The sequence below is a fragment of the Haemorhous mexicanus genome, chromosome 4 (assembly GCF_027477595.1).
Source record: "Haemorhous mexicanus isolate bHaeMex1 chromosome 4, bHaeMex1.pri, whole genome shotgun sequence".
NCBI classification, from domain to species: domain Eukaryota; kingdom Metazoa; phylum Chordata; class Aves; order Passeriformes; family Fringillidae; genus Haemorhous; species Haemorhous mexicanus.
The window spans coordinates 65,442,348-65,462,132 of record NC_082344.1 but is presented as its reverse complement, the minus strand read 5'-3'; the positions used below and the strand labels follow the sequence as shown (position 1 = coordinate 65,462,132).

Sequence of the window (19,785 nt, the reverse complement as noted above, 5' to 3'; positions counted from 1 at the left end):
ACATAATTTCATATGGATAGCTTTCCCTCCAATTGCTGCTTCATCCCCTTCATCTTAATTACTGAAATAGTTTTTGCCTGACTATTACACATAAGCACTATGTAACACAGAGAATACAGATTTGCCTAATTCTTCATGCAAAAGCAACCCTGTCCTGCTGTATGCACACAGTATTTGTCATATAAAATCTAGTAAACACTGTAATTAGCTAACTTTCTAAATGTGTTTTATGGTTTACATCAACTGTAGAAGCAAGTCAGAGTCTTCTGGAACACATGCTCAAGAATCCCTATTGCCCCCTACTTCAGAGAAAAGGAGAAAGAATGGGAAGATTTTTCTTTGCATTGACAATCCAATTAAAGCAGCAAGGTGTCAGGAATGATACCAATTCCTCTGAAAGCACTGCTTCAGTCATTGGTAGGCTCTCCATGTGGGAATTGTGGCATAGTAATCTGCAGCAAGGCAAAAAGAATAACATAGGAACAAATTTGAATTGTTGACCTTATTTTGGTAGTCCGTCATTGCTGACAGAAGTTCAAATGATCCCAAAGGTTTCCTTATTATGGGGATGCCAAAACAGAAAGATGTAGCATAAGGGAGGCAGGAAAGAGAATGGGTACTTCTATACCTTCCATTGCTTCTAGTATCCAAATAAAAGTTCTGTGTTTTGTCCACCAAAGATGTATTTTGCAATAAAGAGTTTAAAACAGATCAGGAAAGTTTTCATCAGTATTCCCTGGTAGCAATGAAAGATGTCTTTGTAGCCAAGAACTTGCTGCTTGTCATGTCTGATTTTAGCTATAACAATTTCAAAGTTGGCATTAAAAATAAGAAGAGAAAGCTTCTGAAGTCTTGTTGTGCTCTTTAAGTTTGTGCACTGTGTAAAGAATGGAGATTGTAGTTGCACATTTTTCAGAGTGTATGTTGCTCATATGTAGAGTGGTCTACAAAGGCCATGCCCCAGTATTTTCCTGCTGCTAAGTCTTTGTGTTGAAAGGAGGTGCCTCTGTGGCATGAGCTGTGCTATTTCTTCCTTGGGCCATGATGCATTTACATTGAAGCCTCCCTTTAGATTGTCTTTGCTTTCAAGGGATTGTTTTAATACCTTTTTTTTTTTCTTCTTCTTCTTCTATTTTTTTTTTTTTGTCTCCTTCTTTTTTTCTTTCCTCCCAATCTTCTTTTGGTGCAGCCACAGCAGAAGGCAGCACATTTCTGGTTGTAATTCTGTGTACTGGGCAGACACTGAATGGGTAAAGGAGAGAGCAAGTGATGTATGTTGGCCATAAGTGCTTGTTGCTGGCAGGTTCTGGCTGTCAAAACGTTGAGTTGTTCATGAAGGGCTGCATCTGTGCCACTTATTTATGTGTAAATAAAGGTTTTGCTTTTGGAAATCCCAGGGAATCTGGTACCAAAGTATCACAGGGGCCGGAAGGGGAAGATGCAGTCTCCTTGCATGTATTTTTTATGCCTGACAAATAGATCTCCTAAAAAGCTGTAAATCAAATTAATATGAAAGATGGAAAGCTTTAGAGTAGAATACGAGGCACCATAGTAAAATGTCATAGGTTTTTTAAAATAAATATGCTTTTTTAGTCCTTTACTATTTGGTTGTATGAAAGAACCCCTTTCCCCTCCTCCTCTAGCTGTCAATTAGAATAACTTCTGACAAAAAGCCAGTGGTAATGTTCATATTCTTATTACAAAGCATTTGCCAACTGAAATCTCCAGCAACTACTGCAGAGAATTCACAGATGTGTTCAGCACTGTTTTCCCAAAGAAATTGCCTTTTATTTGGGTCAGTATTGTTTTATGCTTAGTCATTTTAAAGCAAAAAGCCTTGTTTTCAAAAAGTCTTCAAAATGCGGATCAGCTGTACAAAGACATAGGGAGGGCTTCCCAAACATTCAGGGAAACTGTTTTTCTGTTTCCATATGCCAAGGATGATTGCTCTTTTTTCTGCTCTGGGGCTTATACTTGGGCCCTGCCTGTTTCTGTCTGAGATGTGTTGGACAGAAGGAAGGTTTTGTGCCACTCTTCTACTGAACAAGGTGTTCTTTTGAGATCCCCACTCCTTATAGTCCACAGACCCTGCATATGTGCACTGTACACATTACCCCACTTGTCAGAGGAATTGTTCTCAGCTGTTCTGCTTTCTAAGAAATCTAAACTAGCTGTCCACCTCAGTAGCTATTTTTTTTAAACTTCTGTAAGTAATGCTCTCTGTTTAGTTAAATGGACTAAGATGCCCCATGTGAACAGATCTGGCAAAAATCTCTGAGAACCTGAGTGATTAGTCTCAGCACTATTTTGGGAATCTCAAGGAAAGGATGGAGGCTGGCATCAGTGTTTATTCTCTTACCTTTAAACTTGCTTTCAAGATGCAATGCTGCCTGAAATGATGGAGGTAAAAGTGTGAGAAACAGAACTTTGACCAAAGTTTCTATGTATTAAAGTTTGTGATTAAAAACCTGAACAATCTCCAATTCCTTCCATCCTTTCCTAACTATGTGGGAAATGTTGGCAAGTGTTGCTACTTATTTCCATATAAACAGAGAAGACCCTTCATTTTTGTAACACTGTATTTTGTCTGGAGAGCCATTATATGATAAAGAACATAACTGAATCAACTTTGTTTATTTAGCAATTGCTGCCATAACTACAGGGTATGAACCCATCGGTGATTTCACTGCACTGAGTGAAATTAGTAATGTATCAAACATAGCTCATCTGTCAAATTATTTCTGTAATAGTTTTGGTTCTTGGAGGTGCTTTTGGTGTGTGTGTGGTATATTCTGAATTGTGAATGAATTTGAACAGCTGTAGTTTATGCTCTGTTTGTTTGTAGATTAACAGATGTGTTTCCACAGTAATAGCTTCCCCTCTTTATCTGTCCTCTCCACCATTAGAAATAGATTTAGTTTAGCAGTTACTGGAAATGAGAAATTAAGTATCCAATTATTTTAAGTTATTTTTGTATTACCATAGCTTTTAAGAAGCTATAGGAAGATTACTGAGGGATTATTAGGTTGTAGTTTCCCGTGGTTGCTGGTAATTTGCTGTGAATAGCCCTCTAACAAGTTGTACTGACTGGCATAATTAAATGTTTCAAATTTGCCCCAGTTTTTGCAAGACTTATTGCCAATTAATCTTCTTTTTTAATCTCACTCATATGCTATGCTACTGAAGCATCCACTTTCAGAAGCAGATATTTTCAAATTATTATGTTACTTCTTTTTATTTACTCTTATGACTGTAACTTACACACATTCTAGATCTCTATTTCATTCTTCTCTCAAAGCTTTTTTAAACACTACTCTTGTTATATAGTGAGGACAGTTGGCCAAAAAGAAAAGATATTTTTATCCAAGTCTACTAGAGCATTCAAAAAAACTTAATCTTGACAATAAGCTTTATAGGATCAAATCATTTACTTTTTAGAAGAATTGATATTATAGAATTAGTAGATATGCTAAAAGATAAGTACATTTTTCAATGTAAGCAAATTACCCAGGTAACTTTGGAATTTGGAGGTTTTCTGGGTTTTTTTTCCCTTTTGAGTCTTGTGGGTATTGGTCTGTTTTGTTATCATTGGCCTGATTGCTGTCTACTTGCCTTTTACAAGTAAATTCTTGCTTTGTTTTAGGTGTTTCTTTATTGCATATTAATTTGGGGAAAACTTCTCTTTCCATTTTTTCAAATGTATTCAGATTTCTAACTGAAGGCCAGAACAAAGCAAAAATTTTAATGTGGAACAACAATATTGGAATATTTAAGAATAGGGCAACTCAAAAAGGATGGTGAAGATGGGATAAAGTGAGACATATCTGATGTCACAAGAAATAGAGTGCTTGGCCTGAAGAGCTTTGTTACTATATAAATAAATTGAATTTCTCTTTTCCAGTGTTTTGTGCTACTTAAATATGCCAACTAAGCTGTTTCAGCACTTTGATCTTCTGCCATGATGTGGCCCTAGCTGTACTTTCATCCTTTTCAAAAGTATTCTATCACAGCAGTGAATTTGGCCCTAAGGAAATGAGTATGCAGATTTCCTTTCTCCATTAAATACTACCTAGATGCCTGTCTTTATTGAACAAATAAAGGATTAAGGTTTTAAACCACTAACAACAGAATACATGGTGCTGCCTTAAACAAACCCCTAGAGAGAAATGCAGGATTACCCAGCAAGGGAAGTAGTTTTGAAATTATTTTGTTTTTGGGACTGATACTGTTGGATGCAATCCTGATGTATTTTATGTGTAATATTTTCTTTTTGTGAAGATGTGAACATTGCACATGACAATAGTTATATCCATCGTGTTTCAGCATGGTTCACTGTGGAATTCTGTCTGGCTTCCAGCTCCCTAGCCCAAAAGGCAAAGAGTTTGACCTATTCTGTGTTGTGCCTGCCAGCTCTCTGCTTTGGAGACCCCCACATGGCCATATCTGCTTAGGACATTGCTGAAATCTGTTTGGCTTGTTCAATTCACTTGTCCTCAATCTCTAACACAAGGGGTATACCAAGAGAAGATTTAGTACTTTTAGTCAGAAGATTTAGTACTTTTTTACTTTCTTTTTTTCATTCTGCAGTGAAAGGTGTAGTTAAAGGTGTTTAGAGACTCTAGGAAAACTGAGGTAAATGATACTCATTAAGGAACTTGAATTGCTTTCAGTCATTATGCTTTCAGAGTGATATTTTCCATGAAGATATCCCCAAAGTGATAATTTTATTTCTGTAAATTTTTCTGTGCATGGGAAATACCAATTCAAATTAACAGGCAGCAAACATCAACAAAAACTCAAATGCTTCTGTTGTTTCAAAATACATTGTGATCAAAATACATTGAAGTATTATAAAGAAATATGAAGCAAGACAATATCAAGGCTCTGTCCATTGTCTTTTGATTATTTGTTTTCAGAAAGGAAATTGTGATCATTGCCTTCAAGAACAGAATTCAGGTTTTCTAAAATTTAGTCTTGTCCTCCTTTCAATATGATGCGTGATATCTTCCTTATGTTGGTATACTCTTGGTATTTACAAAGATTCATGGCAGTGGACAATTTCATGGCATGTGACAATTTATAGGTGGCCACCATGACAACTCAGGCATCCCAAAACCCAATAACTTGTGTTGAAATGGAATACAAATTTAGTGTTAGCTAAACAGAGGTAACATTCTGGATTGACCTCTTCTAGTTGCCAAGGAGCTTAGCAGCTTCCATCCTGCTTTCCCTGAGGACCATCCAGGAAAGGCCACCAATCCTTATGTGTTCTTAATGGAGAGAAGATTCCACACTTGCAATTTTATATGATACCTTATTCTGCTACCTTTTGTTACCCTGTGTAAATAAATTTCCATTGCATTGCTATCATCAAAGCTTTTAAGGAAATCTGATGTGTGTTAAATCTCTTTTCTTTTGTTTAACAGATGATGTCACTAATACTGCTCTGGAAGCCCTCCTTGCTGATGAAAAGGAGAACGTTCCAACAGGACTAGGAGCTGTGGTGTGGAAAGTTCCAGAACAAACATAGCTTGTGACTCAGCTGCTGGTGCTGCTCAGTCTTCATCTCTTTCAATTAAAATCAAACACAGCTGCCTCAGAAACCCGTGGACAAGAGAAAGGTACTGTGCATTGGCAGCACGTTGGTTGGGTAGGAAGAGAATAAATCTGCCATACAGATATGATGCTGTCATTTTATTAGAGACAATATCATTTGAAGCCTCAAGTTTGAAATTCTTTTTGTACAGAGAGAGATTTCTAAACACAACCAGATTTTGCAGGCAATGAAATAAATCAAATGAATGAAGCTTTTGTCTTTTTGTGAGGTGCTTTCGTTCTCTTTATAGAGATGTTTTCTGGATTCACTGAACAGATTCTTGATATAAACATTTTCTCACTTGTGATTTCTTTATTAATTTTTTAAGTGGTTTCCCCCCACCACCACCACCCATGACATCTAAGATGTGCAGTACAGAAGGGTGTTAATGTCTTGTATTTATCATATGCTTGCTGACTTGAGCACTGTGTTACCTCACCTGTATCTGTCACCATTAGTAAAGCAGAAGGGCTTTAGTTGCCTTGGTCTCAGTCAGGAGAGCTAAGCTCTTTTGACAGACTTTCCCAACCTTCTGCTGACTTTTATGTGTTTATAATGTAATATATAATATTTTGTTTGCTTCAAGGATCATCTTGAAATTAGCTGTCCCTCCCATTACAGAAGTATGGTAAGGATGGCAGTTTAACTCCATGCCCAGTTTTTGGTATCTTCATCTTGTGGTAGTCCTGCAGTGATGACAGAGTTACTAGGCTTAGAAATATTAGGAAATAGTAAACCCCCACTCTGTGTAACTGTTCTTTCTGCAGCAAAATGCTGTTGACCCTTAGAAAAAGACATTTTTATCTAGAAAGATATTGAGAATATAATTGAGGTTTGCCAGGAAACTGTAGTACAGAAAGAAAACAAAAGCAGCAGTAACCCAGGAAATATCCTTTCCCAATGGCTCTTTTGTAGTTTGCATATTGAAACTGTTGCCTCTTTGCTACTCACAAACTTTGCTTGATTTGAAATACACCTTGTTATATTCAGTGTACTGCATGGTGAACGCTTCCTTCTCTGAATAGAAAAGTATGACACTAAATAAGGCAAGTGCTGTGGGAACTGACAGCTGTAGAATGCATAATTGTTAATAAAAAAGTCATGAAGAAGGAAAGAATAAAGTAAAAAATGTAGGATATAGAATGAGTCTTAGGGTCCTTCTGTTTTCTATGACACTCAAGTACAGCTACTATTTCATTGTAGCATCTTTGATTTTAACATTTCACAGAATTTCATTATAGTGTAGTCATTATAAAGAAACATAAAGACTGAAAAACAGTGTCTAAAATAATTTAATATTTGCTAATGTAATTAACTTTCATTATAGAGAGTAATTATTTTCATTTGTGATTTCTAATTTGTAACTAAATTTGTTTTGGGGACAACAGATAAACTGATGTGACTACTAAACAGATAAACTGATGTGACTACTACCCTCCCTACTGGGAGGGTAGTTCATCTTTTTCTTCTGACTGGATTTAACACTTTGTGGTAAATGCATGAGGAACTTTGGTCATAGATTTATCTAAAAAGATTATTTACACATCTACTTAATTATAACAGAAAGTAAATGATGTTGATTTTAGAAAGAATTAAAATGCTGCACTCTAAACCCAGCTGATGACTATTATCACTTGGCTTTCTGGGAAGGTAAATGTATTTTAATTTTTTAATTTCAAAAGGATGCTCTTTAAAGATTATTATCCCCCTGTTGTACTTTAGATTGCTCTGTTTGTGTACATCCAAACAGTGGAACACTGATTAAAAAATTGATTTAGACTTAATAGTTTGTTTAGCTGACTCTGCATAATAAAGATGAAGTGTTCTAAACATCAGTCTTCAACAGCTAGTGTATTTTGGAAAGTGATTTCATCATGTGCCAATTATCTGTGTCTTTCCTAACAGCTGGAACTAGCTTATGAAAATTTGCACAGTGGGTTTTCGTCTTCTGGATTGCCTATGCACACTTTCCCAATGCTATGGGAAAAAATATTGCCTATGTGGTCCCTGTTTTTCTTTTGGATTATATTTCTTGCACGTCAATGTCTTGTTATTTGTCTAGACTATTCCTGATCTCTTCCAAGTGTCTCCTCAGACTGGAAGTGCAAACACAAGCATTCATGCAGGAATGGTGCTGCTTTATCATGCAGCTGTGAGCTGGCACTTTGCTCTAGAGAATGGCTGGCTGCTTCTGTGAAAATTTAGGATTGCTGCAGCATGCCTGGCCCTGCAATAGGACCAGGCACATCTTTTTAAATGGCCCTTTCTTTCTTTTGCTGACTGATCATGGAATCTATCAAAGATTGATATTTTCTTTCCTTCTCTGAATACTGAAAATTAAATTCAGATAAACTTTGGTATTGCTTTCAACTCCCTTTGAACAAACAACCTGTGCTGACTAATCCTCTATACAAGTATTACTTATGTTCACTGCCACATGATTACAGATCCATTATTTTCCAAACACAGCAAACAAGTACTATAACATGCTTGTCTCTAAAGAGTTTTTCTTACTTGCAAATGTCACAAGGTAGTACGTTTGGGTGGCTGGTGGCTGTGCAGCTGCTGGCAGAATTCCCACACATGTTTCACCACTAGATAAGTCTGAGGTTGGTTATGGTTGTGTCAAGATAAGATAAGGGACGTTGCACTTAGTCATCTAGAAGTAATCATCTATGTGCTGAGTGTTTGCAAGAGGTCTTAAAAGGAAAACTAAACAGACTTTTCTGACACCATGGAAAGGGCTCTCAAATAAATCAGCCTTGCTGTCCAGTATTAAAGCACAACAGATCTTCAGTCTTTTCTGGAGCTCCTTGTGTGTTCATAAATGAGTATGAATGGGGAAAAAAGGTATGAACTGTGAGAAACCTGTAGCCTGTGTGTTGTGCATTCAATAAACAGTAGTGAGAGCCCATAAACTTGGCAGTTCTGAGAATCCTTAGGATAAACCAGTTTTACAGCATCTGGTGCTTTTTCTTCATAAATAGGCTCTCTCTTAGTTATGGTTCTCTTTCTTTCTAGCTTTTTGTTTGTTTTTCTCAGCTCTTCAATTCAATTAATTTGTAATGTCAATAGCTCCAAATGGTGTTTTGAATATTAAGTAGCTTTGATAATGTGATTTTATTATGGCAGTATATGTATGCATGTGGACAAAATCCTGCTTTATGCATAGCTTTGTGTGAGTGTTGATTTCTAGGAGAAAAATCTTGAAGGACACTAATTTTAATCTCAACACCTACAATTTACCCTTTCTGAAGGAAATCTATCCTGTGCACATCTGCACATACTGTATTTATACAGTTGTGCTGCATTATTACAACACAAGAAAAAAGTGTGGGATTTTGTACAAGAAGGGAGGCAGAAAGTATTTGGGCATTTCAATTAACTTCCAACAATCAGGGTAAGAATTAAAAATGCATACTCTGGGACAAGGAAAGGAAACATAGCCTTCTTATTTACTGGGGAAGACTTGCACATCTCAAAGCAAACATCTAGAAGTTTTCAATTCTAAATCCCTTACAACATTTGGGAAGTGTTAGTGAAGATCTTTCTGATGTTTCCAGATGCCTCTACTGCAAAAAAAAATTAATAAATAGTATGTGTTTGTAGTGTAGGCATTTGAATATATATGCCCTGGGAGGGGAATGAGCATGGCTTCACTTAAGAGCTCCCAGTTTTCACATTGTTCACTGAAACAGGCAGCATTTCAGCATTTCCCCTTTCATGTGCAAGGGCAATGTACACAGGTAACAGCCAAGTCCTGATTTACATGAAGCTTTCAGTTCTGCTAGTATAGGTTTGCTATGTAGGAGGTGAAAAATTACAGTGTTACTGCCATAGCTGTGACAACGTTAACCTTAAAGGAAAGGAACCTTTCACCTCAAGTTTAGGGAGATGGTGTAGAAAGAATAGTTCTTGGCAATACCTATTTCCATATTTTTCCACTGAGTCTTCATTAAGACTAAGTTTTTCTGTAAAGTCACTGCCAGCACCCTAAATTTGAGGCTTCCCTCAGCCACCTCTTCTAGGGGATGAGGTGGGAAGAGGAACAGAACTGAACACCAAGTTCAATCAATGGCAGAAACTGTATGAACATATTTCTACACAACTGGATTCATAGACAGGATTGCAACTGTGCCAAATTTACATGATAATACAACTTGAATAAAGATTTTTGTCTATGGTCACAGATGATTTGCAGCCATTTAGACCTTCCAGAGAATAACCTTCTTTGCAGGCACCAAGGCAAGAAGGAGATTGTGTTCTGAAGCAGTGAAGCATAAACATTTGTCATTTAACCACTGGGACTTTTGTAAGCTTTAGGTGACATGTCTTGGCCTCAGCTTTCTGCAAAACACTTGTAGCATCTTCACAATTTGCTCTCTGAAGCAGTATAGTGAAATGCAATCTTGATTCTCAGTGAAGGAGAGACATTACATAGGTAAAGAGACAGGATGTTTTCTTTGGAGTGAATAAAAAATCACTTTTTAGTCCCCCTAAATGTCCAAATCAGCTTGACTATGACAGCACTCAGCAGTTTAGGGTACACTGCTAGCAGTGCTGTGGCCCCATAAATTGGATTGCCCCATAAGTTACATGTACACTTTGCATACTAAAGCATTCAGAGTTGTATGTTCAAGTAGTCTGGTTCTGTCTAACATTATCCCTAATTTAGGAAGCTTTTAGGAAGCTTTATTTCCATATGTGTGTGTGTGTGTGTTTGTGTGTGTGTGTGTGTGTCTGTTCATTGATTAATTTCTGAGCTTCAGAATACTTTGGGGCAGTCCAACCTGGACAACAGAAAGTGTCACAGTCTATAGTGCTGTGTCACAGAGTATTTCTGGAGTTTGATATTTATATCTACTTGCCTGTTTCCCTCTTTTTAATGAAAGAACATGATTGAATGCATCTTTTTAACATTCTGAGGGATGCTGTCCTTAAAATTATGATGTTGATACCTGTACCTGGATAAATATATTTTCTGCAACTGTTCATGGCTGCCACATTCAACTTTTAGTATCTTCTGAGAGCACATTTGTATTTCTGGTGGCCAACTTGCCAACAACATTTCCAGCAAGTCTGGAATGGTTTGAATCAAATTTGCTGGCAGTTACCAGAAGGGTATTTTATTTGTAGTCTTCTCACGGTGGTGAAGCGTTCTCTGTTTGTGGATATTGGAAGATGGTTGCACAAAGAGTTCAGTTTCTGTTCTGTGCTTTTCTTGTGCTTTGTCATGTTTGTCTTTGTCCTGTTTAACCAGAGAGAAGCAAAAGTTTGTCTCCAGGCTCTTGCTGTGTTAGTATCTAGCTGTGCTTTTTACTGCCTGTATTTGAAGCCATTGCTCAGCTCCCTTTCAGAGGGCTGAGAGGGGAAGGAAGCTCCTGTCTGGCTGAAACACCCAGTTTAAAATACTTTATCCCAGGTGATGCAGTTGCATCAGCCAGTTCCCAGAGTGACTTAAACTCTGTTCACTGCAATGAACATTCACTCAAATACCAGTATTTGAAATACCAGTTTTAGTTGGCTGATTATCAGAGCACTGCTGTGAAAAGGTTAACAGATCTTCTGAGGGAATTGCAGTTTTGTTGGACACTCAATTTGATGATTCCTGCAAAAAAAAATTGCAGGCTCTTTCTAGGTCTCTTGTGTTTCATTTCTCATTACATGTATCTAGTCTCTTATTTGATAATATTGTCCTCAGGATACATTTCTGATAGCCTTTCTGGAACTGTAATGCCTACTTTACTGAGAGATTAAGTGTTTTGGTAGAGAAAATACAAGGCATCTGAGACAGAACTGTAGATGCAACCAAAATCCATCAAGCCTTAGCCTGATGCCAGTAAGATAATACTAATAATTATCCAGTTAGATTTGACATCAGATTTGCACTTGGGGTTCAAGAACACTGAAGCTGAGCAGGAGTCCTGATGAATTAATCAAACACAAGGTCGAGGTCCTAAATCCTTGAGCACAGGCAGATACCTTGTTGGAAATTCTATCAGTCTTCACAATTTAAGCAACAACACTGCCAGTTCTGTAGTGTAGATCCTGACTTTGAACTCAGGAACTAAGGAACTTGGCTTTAAAAATGGACCATGATGGGAACTTTGGAAAAAATGCAGCAAGTTCTTCATCAGTCTTCCTGTATTACTTGACTAGGCTGATACCTTCATTTTGGCCAAGAGTCCTGATTTTAATGAGAAGTTATGTGAAAGTTGAGCCATCCCTTGGTAGGTGAAGAAGTTTTGTAATTCTTTGTTTGTGCTGACTGATGGGCTTGTGCTGCTCTGCACAGAGCTGTGTGCCTCTGCTGTGCTGGAGCAGTGAGATGAGAGTGTGAGCTGCCTGGCACAGCAGGAGATAGCTTACAGACTTGGCAAAGGGGGTCAACAGCACAAAATAATTATTGAGATCAGAGACAGTGGAATGAAATCATGTTCCTTCTGCTTTACTGTTCAGCTGGTAACTAATCACATCCAGAAGCACCTTTTCTTCTCCTTACACTTGCCTGACCTCTCAAGTCTATCCTATTGATTTACAAAATAATAAATATTCAAGATGCAATTAAGTGTTAGACAACCCCAGGTTTTCTCTCATTGAGGTTCCTCCTCTCTCTCTTGAGGCTTAAAATAGGGAATCTGAACCTCTTCCCCTAAACCTGTCAGTTGCCTTGCACATTTTCTACACACTGTCGTCCCTGAATTTTAAATTTTTCTAGTTTCAGATTTTAGTTATTCTATCTCTTTACAATAAAATAAAAATAATAATAGAGATGGGTTTAAAAAAATACCTGAAGGAAGCTTCCTGCAAAAATCAGGAGAGTAGCTAAACAAAACTGGTCCAGCATAATCCAAAAGCCCAACTTTGACAGGCTGATTATATTTGTGGGGTGTCAGTGATAGTCAATAAAGATATTAGAATCTGTCTCTGTATTTGCCCTTTATCTAGCCCTAACTGAGCAATGCTGTAACCTGCCCTTTCTTCCTTCTTCTGTTTTTGCTCTTAAGTATTCTGCTATTATGGGGATGCTGCTCCTCAGTGGGAGCACAGGGATCTCCCTTCTCCTACCCAGGGCACAGTGAGAAGGTCCAGAGGCTGATGCACCGTGCCAGACTGCAGGCATCAGGTCAGGTCTCCTGTCCCTGCTGGAAAGAAAGGAATTGGCCCAGAGATCAGGGGAACAGCTCTGCCCAGAGCTGCCTCTCTGGAGCTGCAGTGAACCCAGGACCCTAAAGCACTGTGGTTGTGTAACAGAGCTGAGTTGTGAAGGTTGTGGAGGCAGGGTTCTGTTTTACCATTTTTAGTTGCATTTGAACTTTGCCTTTCTGTGCTAGTGTCTCTTTTATTTTATGTCTGTCACAGGACTCCTCTTTGTAGCATTTTGTGTTTTAATAGGGCGAATAGACCAATATTAATGATTAATGATTTGGTAAATCCTTGAAACAGTGCTATAAGTGAAATTGGGTAAATATTAATAATGTACATTCATTTAAGTCAGTGAATATTTTTTATTTACTAAAAATAAAAAAGTCCTGGAATCAAGCTCATGGCTTTCTGAGAAGGGATTCAGGCTAAGTTTTCAGTAACTCTGAGTGTATGAGAGTGTTGTGTAGTGCAGAAGGGAGGTGCAGGATCCCTTTCTCGTGCTGTGTCCTCTTTGGCTCAGACATCCTTTTTACTTGTGGCAATTCCTTTTCAACTAAGAGCTAGATTTTTGGGGTGCTTTTGGTGGGCTGTTTATGTCATTTCACTAGAATGAACCTATTAATATACTGGATGCTATCCAGTGGCATGTAGTAGTACTTATCAAAAATAAAAATTCAGTGTCACATGGTGGTTACTAGCACATACACACACATTTACACATTTGTGTGAGTGCATAGCATCTAAGTGAGTTTAAAATGCTTACTCTTTTTTTTTTTTCTTTTTTCTTTCTTTTTGGGATGTTGGTGCCCAGTGACTTGTATACATATTTTAGTTGCATATGTTTTAACAGATGAACACATCACAAGCATCCAATTCACTGAAGAGAAATGAATACATTGGTGAAATTCACTTAGGAACTTGCCAAATTAGTTCTATCAAATGCTGTATAAGGACCTGGAAGGCAGTGATTCATGGTGGGAAGTTAAAACCTGGATACTGATTCCTGAGGGCATTGGGAATTTTCTGAAAGATGTGGAGTGACAGAATCACAGTACATCTTTGCTGAGATGCCATTGAAAAAAATATGGAAGCAATTACTAACCTGGCCTGAAGAGCTGAGTGCTTTACACATCCTGTGCTCATCAGTGGGATGGCACCTGCTGTGGAAATCTGAGCAAGTGTCATAAAAGCCTGACTCATGCTACTCTGTAATCTCCACCAAGGAAAGCTCTGTTCCACATGGCTCTGCAGGATTGTTACTTTGAGGTCTTCTGGCAAAAAAAGCAATGAAAAAATGCTTACAGTTTCTTGGTGATTGCTTTCTGTATAATGTGGCCCTATCATGTATATTATTAAAGCAAGAATGGCTCAGGACTTTAGGCTGTGAATCTGGAAAAATGAATGTAGGCTGTTGGTTAACAACAAAGCTGTTTCAGGTTTTATCCATCAAAAAATCAAGTGACATTTACAAAGTGTTCTGCTGTAAGGAAACTCTGTATTTCCCTAAGTGGGCTATGATTTACAGTAACCCTCAAAGGTTCTACTGTTACAGAAATAGACCTGCCTTTGTAGGTAGCTACAAAGGGCTATCAGAAGGGTGGCCACTCTACAATATACTTAGAAAAGTGTATTGATAATTTGCATTTAGATGTATTGGCGGGATGAGTATTATTTTACAATCCTGTAGAGGTTCTTTTGCTTTTATCCATTCAGTCATGTTTTATTACACAGAACTGAGAATTGAAGCAGTAAATGTAGGTCATCTGAGCCTTGTGAGAAATGTGCCATGGGCATCAGCAGCTATGAATGCTGTCTTTCCCATACAGTCACTGGTGGATTGTCACTGTTTTTTTAAACTATAACATAGGTGAACTGCAAGTTACTCCTGAAATTAACATTGTACCTGTGTCCACTGCATTTACTATTGTCAGATGCTATGGTAATAAAATTTATTTTATATTTCTTGAGTGTACAGAATTATGCTATGTTGAGAATGTACTTACATCTCATGTTCACAAGCACAATGAGGGTTATGGGTAGCTGCAGTAGGCTGTGCAGAATTATCAGATAAAGTTGAAATTAAAAAAGTTGAATGGTGCACTCTTTATGTGGGGGTGCAGTGGAGAGATGAAGAAGCTTTATTATTTCCCTCCAGTAACTGAATTATGGCTTAGTGTTTCAGCTGAGATGACTCATTGACAATTTCACCTTCCAAAAATTGTGCTGCAGCTGAGTAATGTTGTTGAAGTCTGAAATAAGGCTGGAATGCAGAATTTTGGTTGATATAATTTAGTAAATCTATCATGTTATAATGTTATCCATATTTATTACTTGATATTATGGGTTTACTTACTTTTCCTGTTGATTACTGTTTGTTACTGAAAGACTCACTCTTGACAGATATAATCCTCCCCATATTTTTGTGTATTTTGTACAGGATAATGTTTAAAGACTTGTATTTCTTTAAACTGACTTCCTTTTCAGTAGAAAGTACTGGGTTCCTTTTTTCCCTTACCCTTATGTAATTAAAATTCTTTGATGCCTCACTTTCATGTTTCTGCAGTAACTGATTTTTTCTTTTTCTATTACGTTTCATTGATATTTAACATCTAGAATAGTCATAAAGCAAATAATTACATAGTTTGTTGTCTTGATTGATAAAATCAGGGAAGAGATTGAGGTAGTTATAAAAAGCATCCTTTGAATCTGCTAAGCAAATAGAAGAAAAATTGGAAGAAGAAAAATTGGAAGGGCATTGTTCAGCTGATTGATTTTCTAGTATGCGAAGAATTTAATGGATTTCCCAAAACATCTGTAAGAGAAATCATGTTAAATATTTTGATCCTTTACAGAAAAATCCCCCAAACTATTGTGTAGTTGATCCAGATTCAATCAAATTTATTTATTTTATTGTTTTTCTTCAATGACAGTTGTCCCTATACCTATCAAGTAAAGTCAGAAACTTGGTATGTTCTAGAGACTGCTGAAAACCTGACTCGTGCTTTAGAACCCATTTCTCTTTCCTATCTTTTTTCTTGATGTGAAATATAAAGTACATTCAAATGATTCCAAGGTTGCCAGAAGTGTGTAGAACTCAGAGTGCAGGAATTGGCTATTTTTAGTCATGGAGTGATTGTGGGACTGTATCCTGGTGGCATCATAAATTTGCCTCTCAGCAGACATATGGGGAGTTAATAAATAGGTTGTTGGTTGAACAACAGTAAAATGCATCAGTAAAATTTTGTTAGAGTGGAGTGTTTTCTCTTTCATTTTTTCTCATTGTATTTGCAATTTGTTTGGTGGTTTTTGTTTTTGTTTTTGTTTTTGTTTTTAACCTGACCTTTATCCAAATATCAAATTTGAGAAGTCAAATAGGAGGGAATCTGGGCACTCACTGGTTCTGTGCCTTTCATTTGGGAATCAGGATGCAGTCTCTGCTTCAGCCCTTGTGTGTCTGGGCTGTGTGCCTCTCTGAGTGCATAGAGAGGCTTTGTGTTGCCATAGTTCCTGCTTTTCAAATAGGTAGGCTGGAAGATGTATCCAGGGAAGAGTAAAAATGGAAATTTTCTTTTTATGCCCACCAATGCAGTTTGATGGGTGGTTGTTTCTTGGTGTGGGTTTTTTGTTTTGTGTTTTTTTTTTGTTTGGGTTTTGTTTGTTTTTTGTTGTTGGTTTGTTTTTTGGTTGTTTATTTTGTTTTGTTTTGAGTTTTTATATTGTGTTTAGTTTGGTTGGGAGATGGTGCTTTTGCTCCCCTCCCCATGCTCCTTCCCTCAATGCCTATAAGAAAAGATGGTGATTTTCTTCAGGTTCTGGATATAAGCTTTTCTTTTACTTGAAAAGTACAATTTTCAAATGCTGAGAGTTAAAGGAAAAACATTGAGAGCAATGCCTTGAGAGGTTTTTTTTTTTAATTTTAAAGAGTACTTCAAAGACTAATGCTGAACTATCTAGTTTTAAGGCTAATTTGAGAATTAAATGTAATTTGAGCATCATAGAAACTCCATAGATTAATAGCATGAAATTACTTTATTAAGAACAGTAATTCCTCACATTTCTTCTATTCACCAAAGAGTTTCTTTTTAAAAATTTACTGTAAGAGTATTGCTGATTTGTTTCTTTTGAATCAACTACTATGTGTAAAATCACTATAGCACCAGTGTTTATTTGTTTTGTAAGGTAGGTCTAATACATAAAAAAATTATAATTTATTTAAGTTCCTGTTATTTTCACAGATTGTGTATTAAAATGCTTCATATAATGAATACAAGGAACAAAAAAAAATTATTGAATAGATACCTTGATAAATCATTATACTTCAAAGGAAGGATATCAGATATTGCACAGCAAAACAACAATTTCTCTTAAGTTACTTCAGCAAATAATTGATAAAGTTCATGTTTTTTTTCATTGCTTTTTACAAATGAAAGAACTCAATGGGAATATAATAAAACAGAGACTTGGCATCCTGAGTTCTGTTCACTTTTCATCTGATTTGGCTTGTCATTCTAAGAAAGACATTTAACTCACCACCACTTTACCAGTGCTTGAAAAGGAGCATAAAAGTGAGGTGTTAAGTTTTTCTCTACACACCTGAGGTATTAGTCACTAACTCTTTAGAAAGTATGTGCTAAGGAATGCATGGGATTTTCATTCTAATACAATTTCAAAATAACTCCCCATCTCCAGTAGTAGGTTGGAAAGATCAGCTTAGTGTTTGATGGCAATTAGATAAAAATTTTCTTGGAAATATAATACTCCAGTAATGTCATTCAGTTTTAAAGTAGGAACCTTTCTGCTTTGTGAAAAATTTAATGATGAAATTATGTGAATATTTAAAAATGTGCAGAGAACATGGGTTTGGAAAGTAGTTCAGCATTGATAGCCCTTGTTCCACAGTTTGGTCTTGTAGAGCACTGGGTTATTCTTAGAGAAGAGCAGAGAGGAAAAAAAAAATCACAGATTAAAGTTCTATACTGACTACTCATGAAGCAAACTAATCATGGGATTTCCTAATTATCAGAATTAGTGTTCTTTGTCTGCTAGTGATATTCTCCTTGAATATTACATAAAGCTGATTTAAATAATTGAATACTTTTTAAGCCTAGAGCATACTGGGAAATGAAAATGAAGTTAAATACTTTCTTGTTTCCATTGCAGCTTTTCAAACAGTATCAGCCCTGAACATAAGCTGGTTATTGACAGGATATTTAAAGAAACGTTTTTAAATATTTTTTCAGTTTTGTGATACTATTTTAATAGGTGCTGATGATGCAAAACTCGATGATAATTATGAATAATACAATTATGCATTATAAATGATACATTAGGGAGAAAAATACTTTCTTCTTACTACAGAAAATAAACTCTTCCCACTGAAACACTACCTCAATTAATTTATGGTTTTCTCTGTGCCTCTTGGGAATTCTGAGCATGGTTCTAGTCAGGTCTTGAATAAGATATAATTTCTGTTTATATGCTATAGTCATCAGAACTGTTAACACTTCTGTTTATGTGAATATCAGAATACAGTGGATAGAGTTTAGAGATGGTGAAATATTATGTAACTTCTTATCTGTTTCTTTCAAACTCGGGTACATTATGCAGTATAGTATAATTCAAGGAAGTCCACTGTGCCTTAAAAATGGATGTTAAATCTGATATTTGATTCTGCTCAATGCTGTAGCCTCATTCTGTTCCTACCACTTTGCTTCTTCCAGGCCATGAGAGACTGCTCCCATGATGGCAGAGACTGGTATGAAAGGTTTTGTTGACCACTGCACAACTCTTCAATGCTAAAAGCAGAAAGCACTGGCTGGTAGCTCAGTGTGGAGCAAACATTTTATTTTAAACTTCAAAAACAATTATGTCAAAGAAAAGTCGTGCCAAGGGAGAGAAGTCCGACATGGAGACTGAAGCCCTGCAAGCTGCTAATGAGGAGCTGAGAGCTAAACTGACCAACATCCAGATAGAATTTCAGCAAGAAAAAACCAAGGTACTTGTCTCTATTTTGTGATCATTCTTTTAACAGCAGCACTGTTAGAAACCAGCAGAGTTTGATACTAAAATGTCTTAGTTGTAAAAGAAAAACATGACAGAGAAGTGAAATCAGAAGAGCCACTGATAAACTAAAATTGGTGCCAATTGTTTTAAATATTGTGCAAAAGTGACTAAATATCCCCAAACATCCAGACCCTGAAATTTGCATTCACAACAATACAAATGGCATTAGCTTACTGACAAGGGGGTTTTGTATTTGACCTTATTGAAAATTGTATGTTGTAAAAAGAATTGTCTTCAAAATCAAATATCAGCACTTTTTTCATGTCACTTTTAATGCCTATGAAGAATATCAATTAACTGGAAACTGTCTGTGTAGGAGTCCTAATTGGATTTGCTGAGGTTATGTGTGGCATTGTTCTGAGCTACTCAGTGATGCATCTGATTGCTGATGAAACAGATTCATCAATATTTGTCTACCTAGCATATGTTCAACTGGTATTAAGGTAATCAGGAGGACACATAGGATTCATCAAATATTAATTCATCAAATACATTTGTATTTATGAAGATTAGCAGTTACTTTTATATGTTTCTGTAGGTTGTTCAAAATATGAATAAGCCAGTAAGGTTATTTATATTCTGTTATTTATTAAAATCAGTTAGTGCATTTGACTTTGCACAAGGCAGTTCTGGAGAATAATCCATGTGCAGGTGGATTTAGCAGTATTTGACTGGGGATACTGTAGTTGCAAGAGTCTCAAAGAGTTACCAAGTGGAGAAGGTATGCACTGAAAATGTGTTCTCTTTATATAAAGGATTTTGTTCTAGCCTTTTTCTTTTTAATCGGTGTAAAATGTGGAACACCTGAACAACAACATTTCTGTACATTCCAGTTTCATTAACATCCTTGTGTGGTACTCAGCTTTTAAAGGTTCTTAGTTTTTGCATTTTAATTTACAAAGTAAACCCACAACCCATCACAAATGTAATCCTTAGATTATTATTTTTACAGAGGAAAAAAATCATGAAGCCTTAATTTG

At 36.6% G+C, this 19,785-nt stretch overlaps 1 protein-coding gene across 1 annotated transcript in view; it reads left to right on the top strand.

The window, feature by feature from the left end:
- Positions 1 to 19,785, top strand: part of JAKMIP1 (janus kinase and microtubule interacting protein 1) — a 140,681-nt gene that overhangs the window by 41,133 nt on the left and 79,763 nt on the right. The window contains exons 2-3 of the mRNA XM_059845201.1: positions 5,427 to 5,621; positions 18,463 to 18,737. Coding sequence (XP_059701184.1) covers positions 18,609 to 18,737 — 129 coding nt within the window. The 5' untranslated portion in view covers positions 5,427 to 5,621; positions 18,463 to 18,608. The remainder of the gene's footprint in view (positions 1 to 5,426; positions 5,622 to 18,462; positions 18,738 to 19,785) is intronic.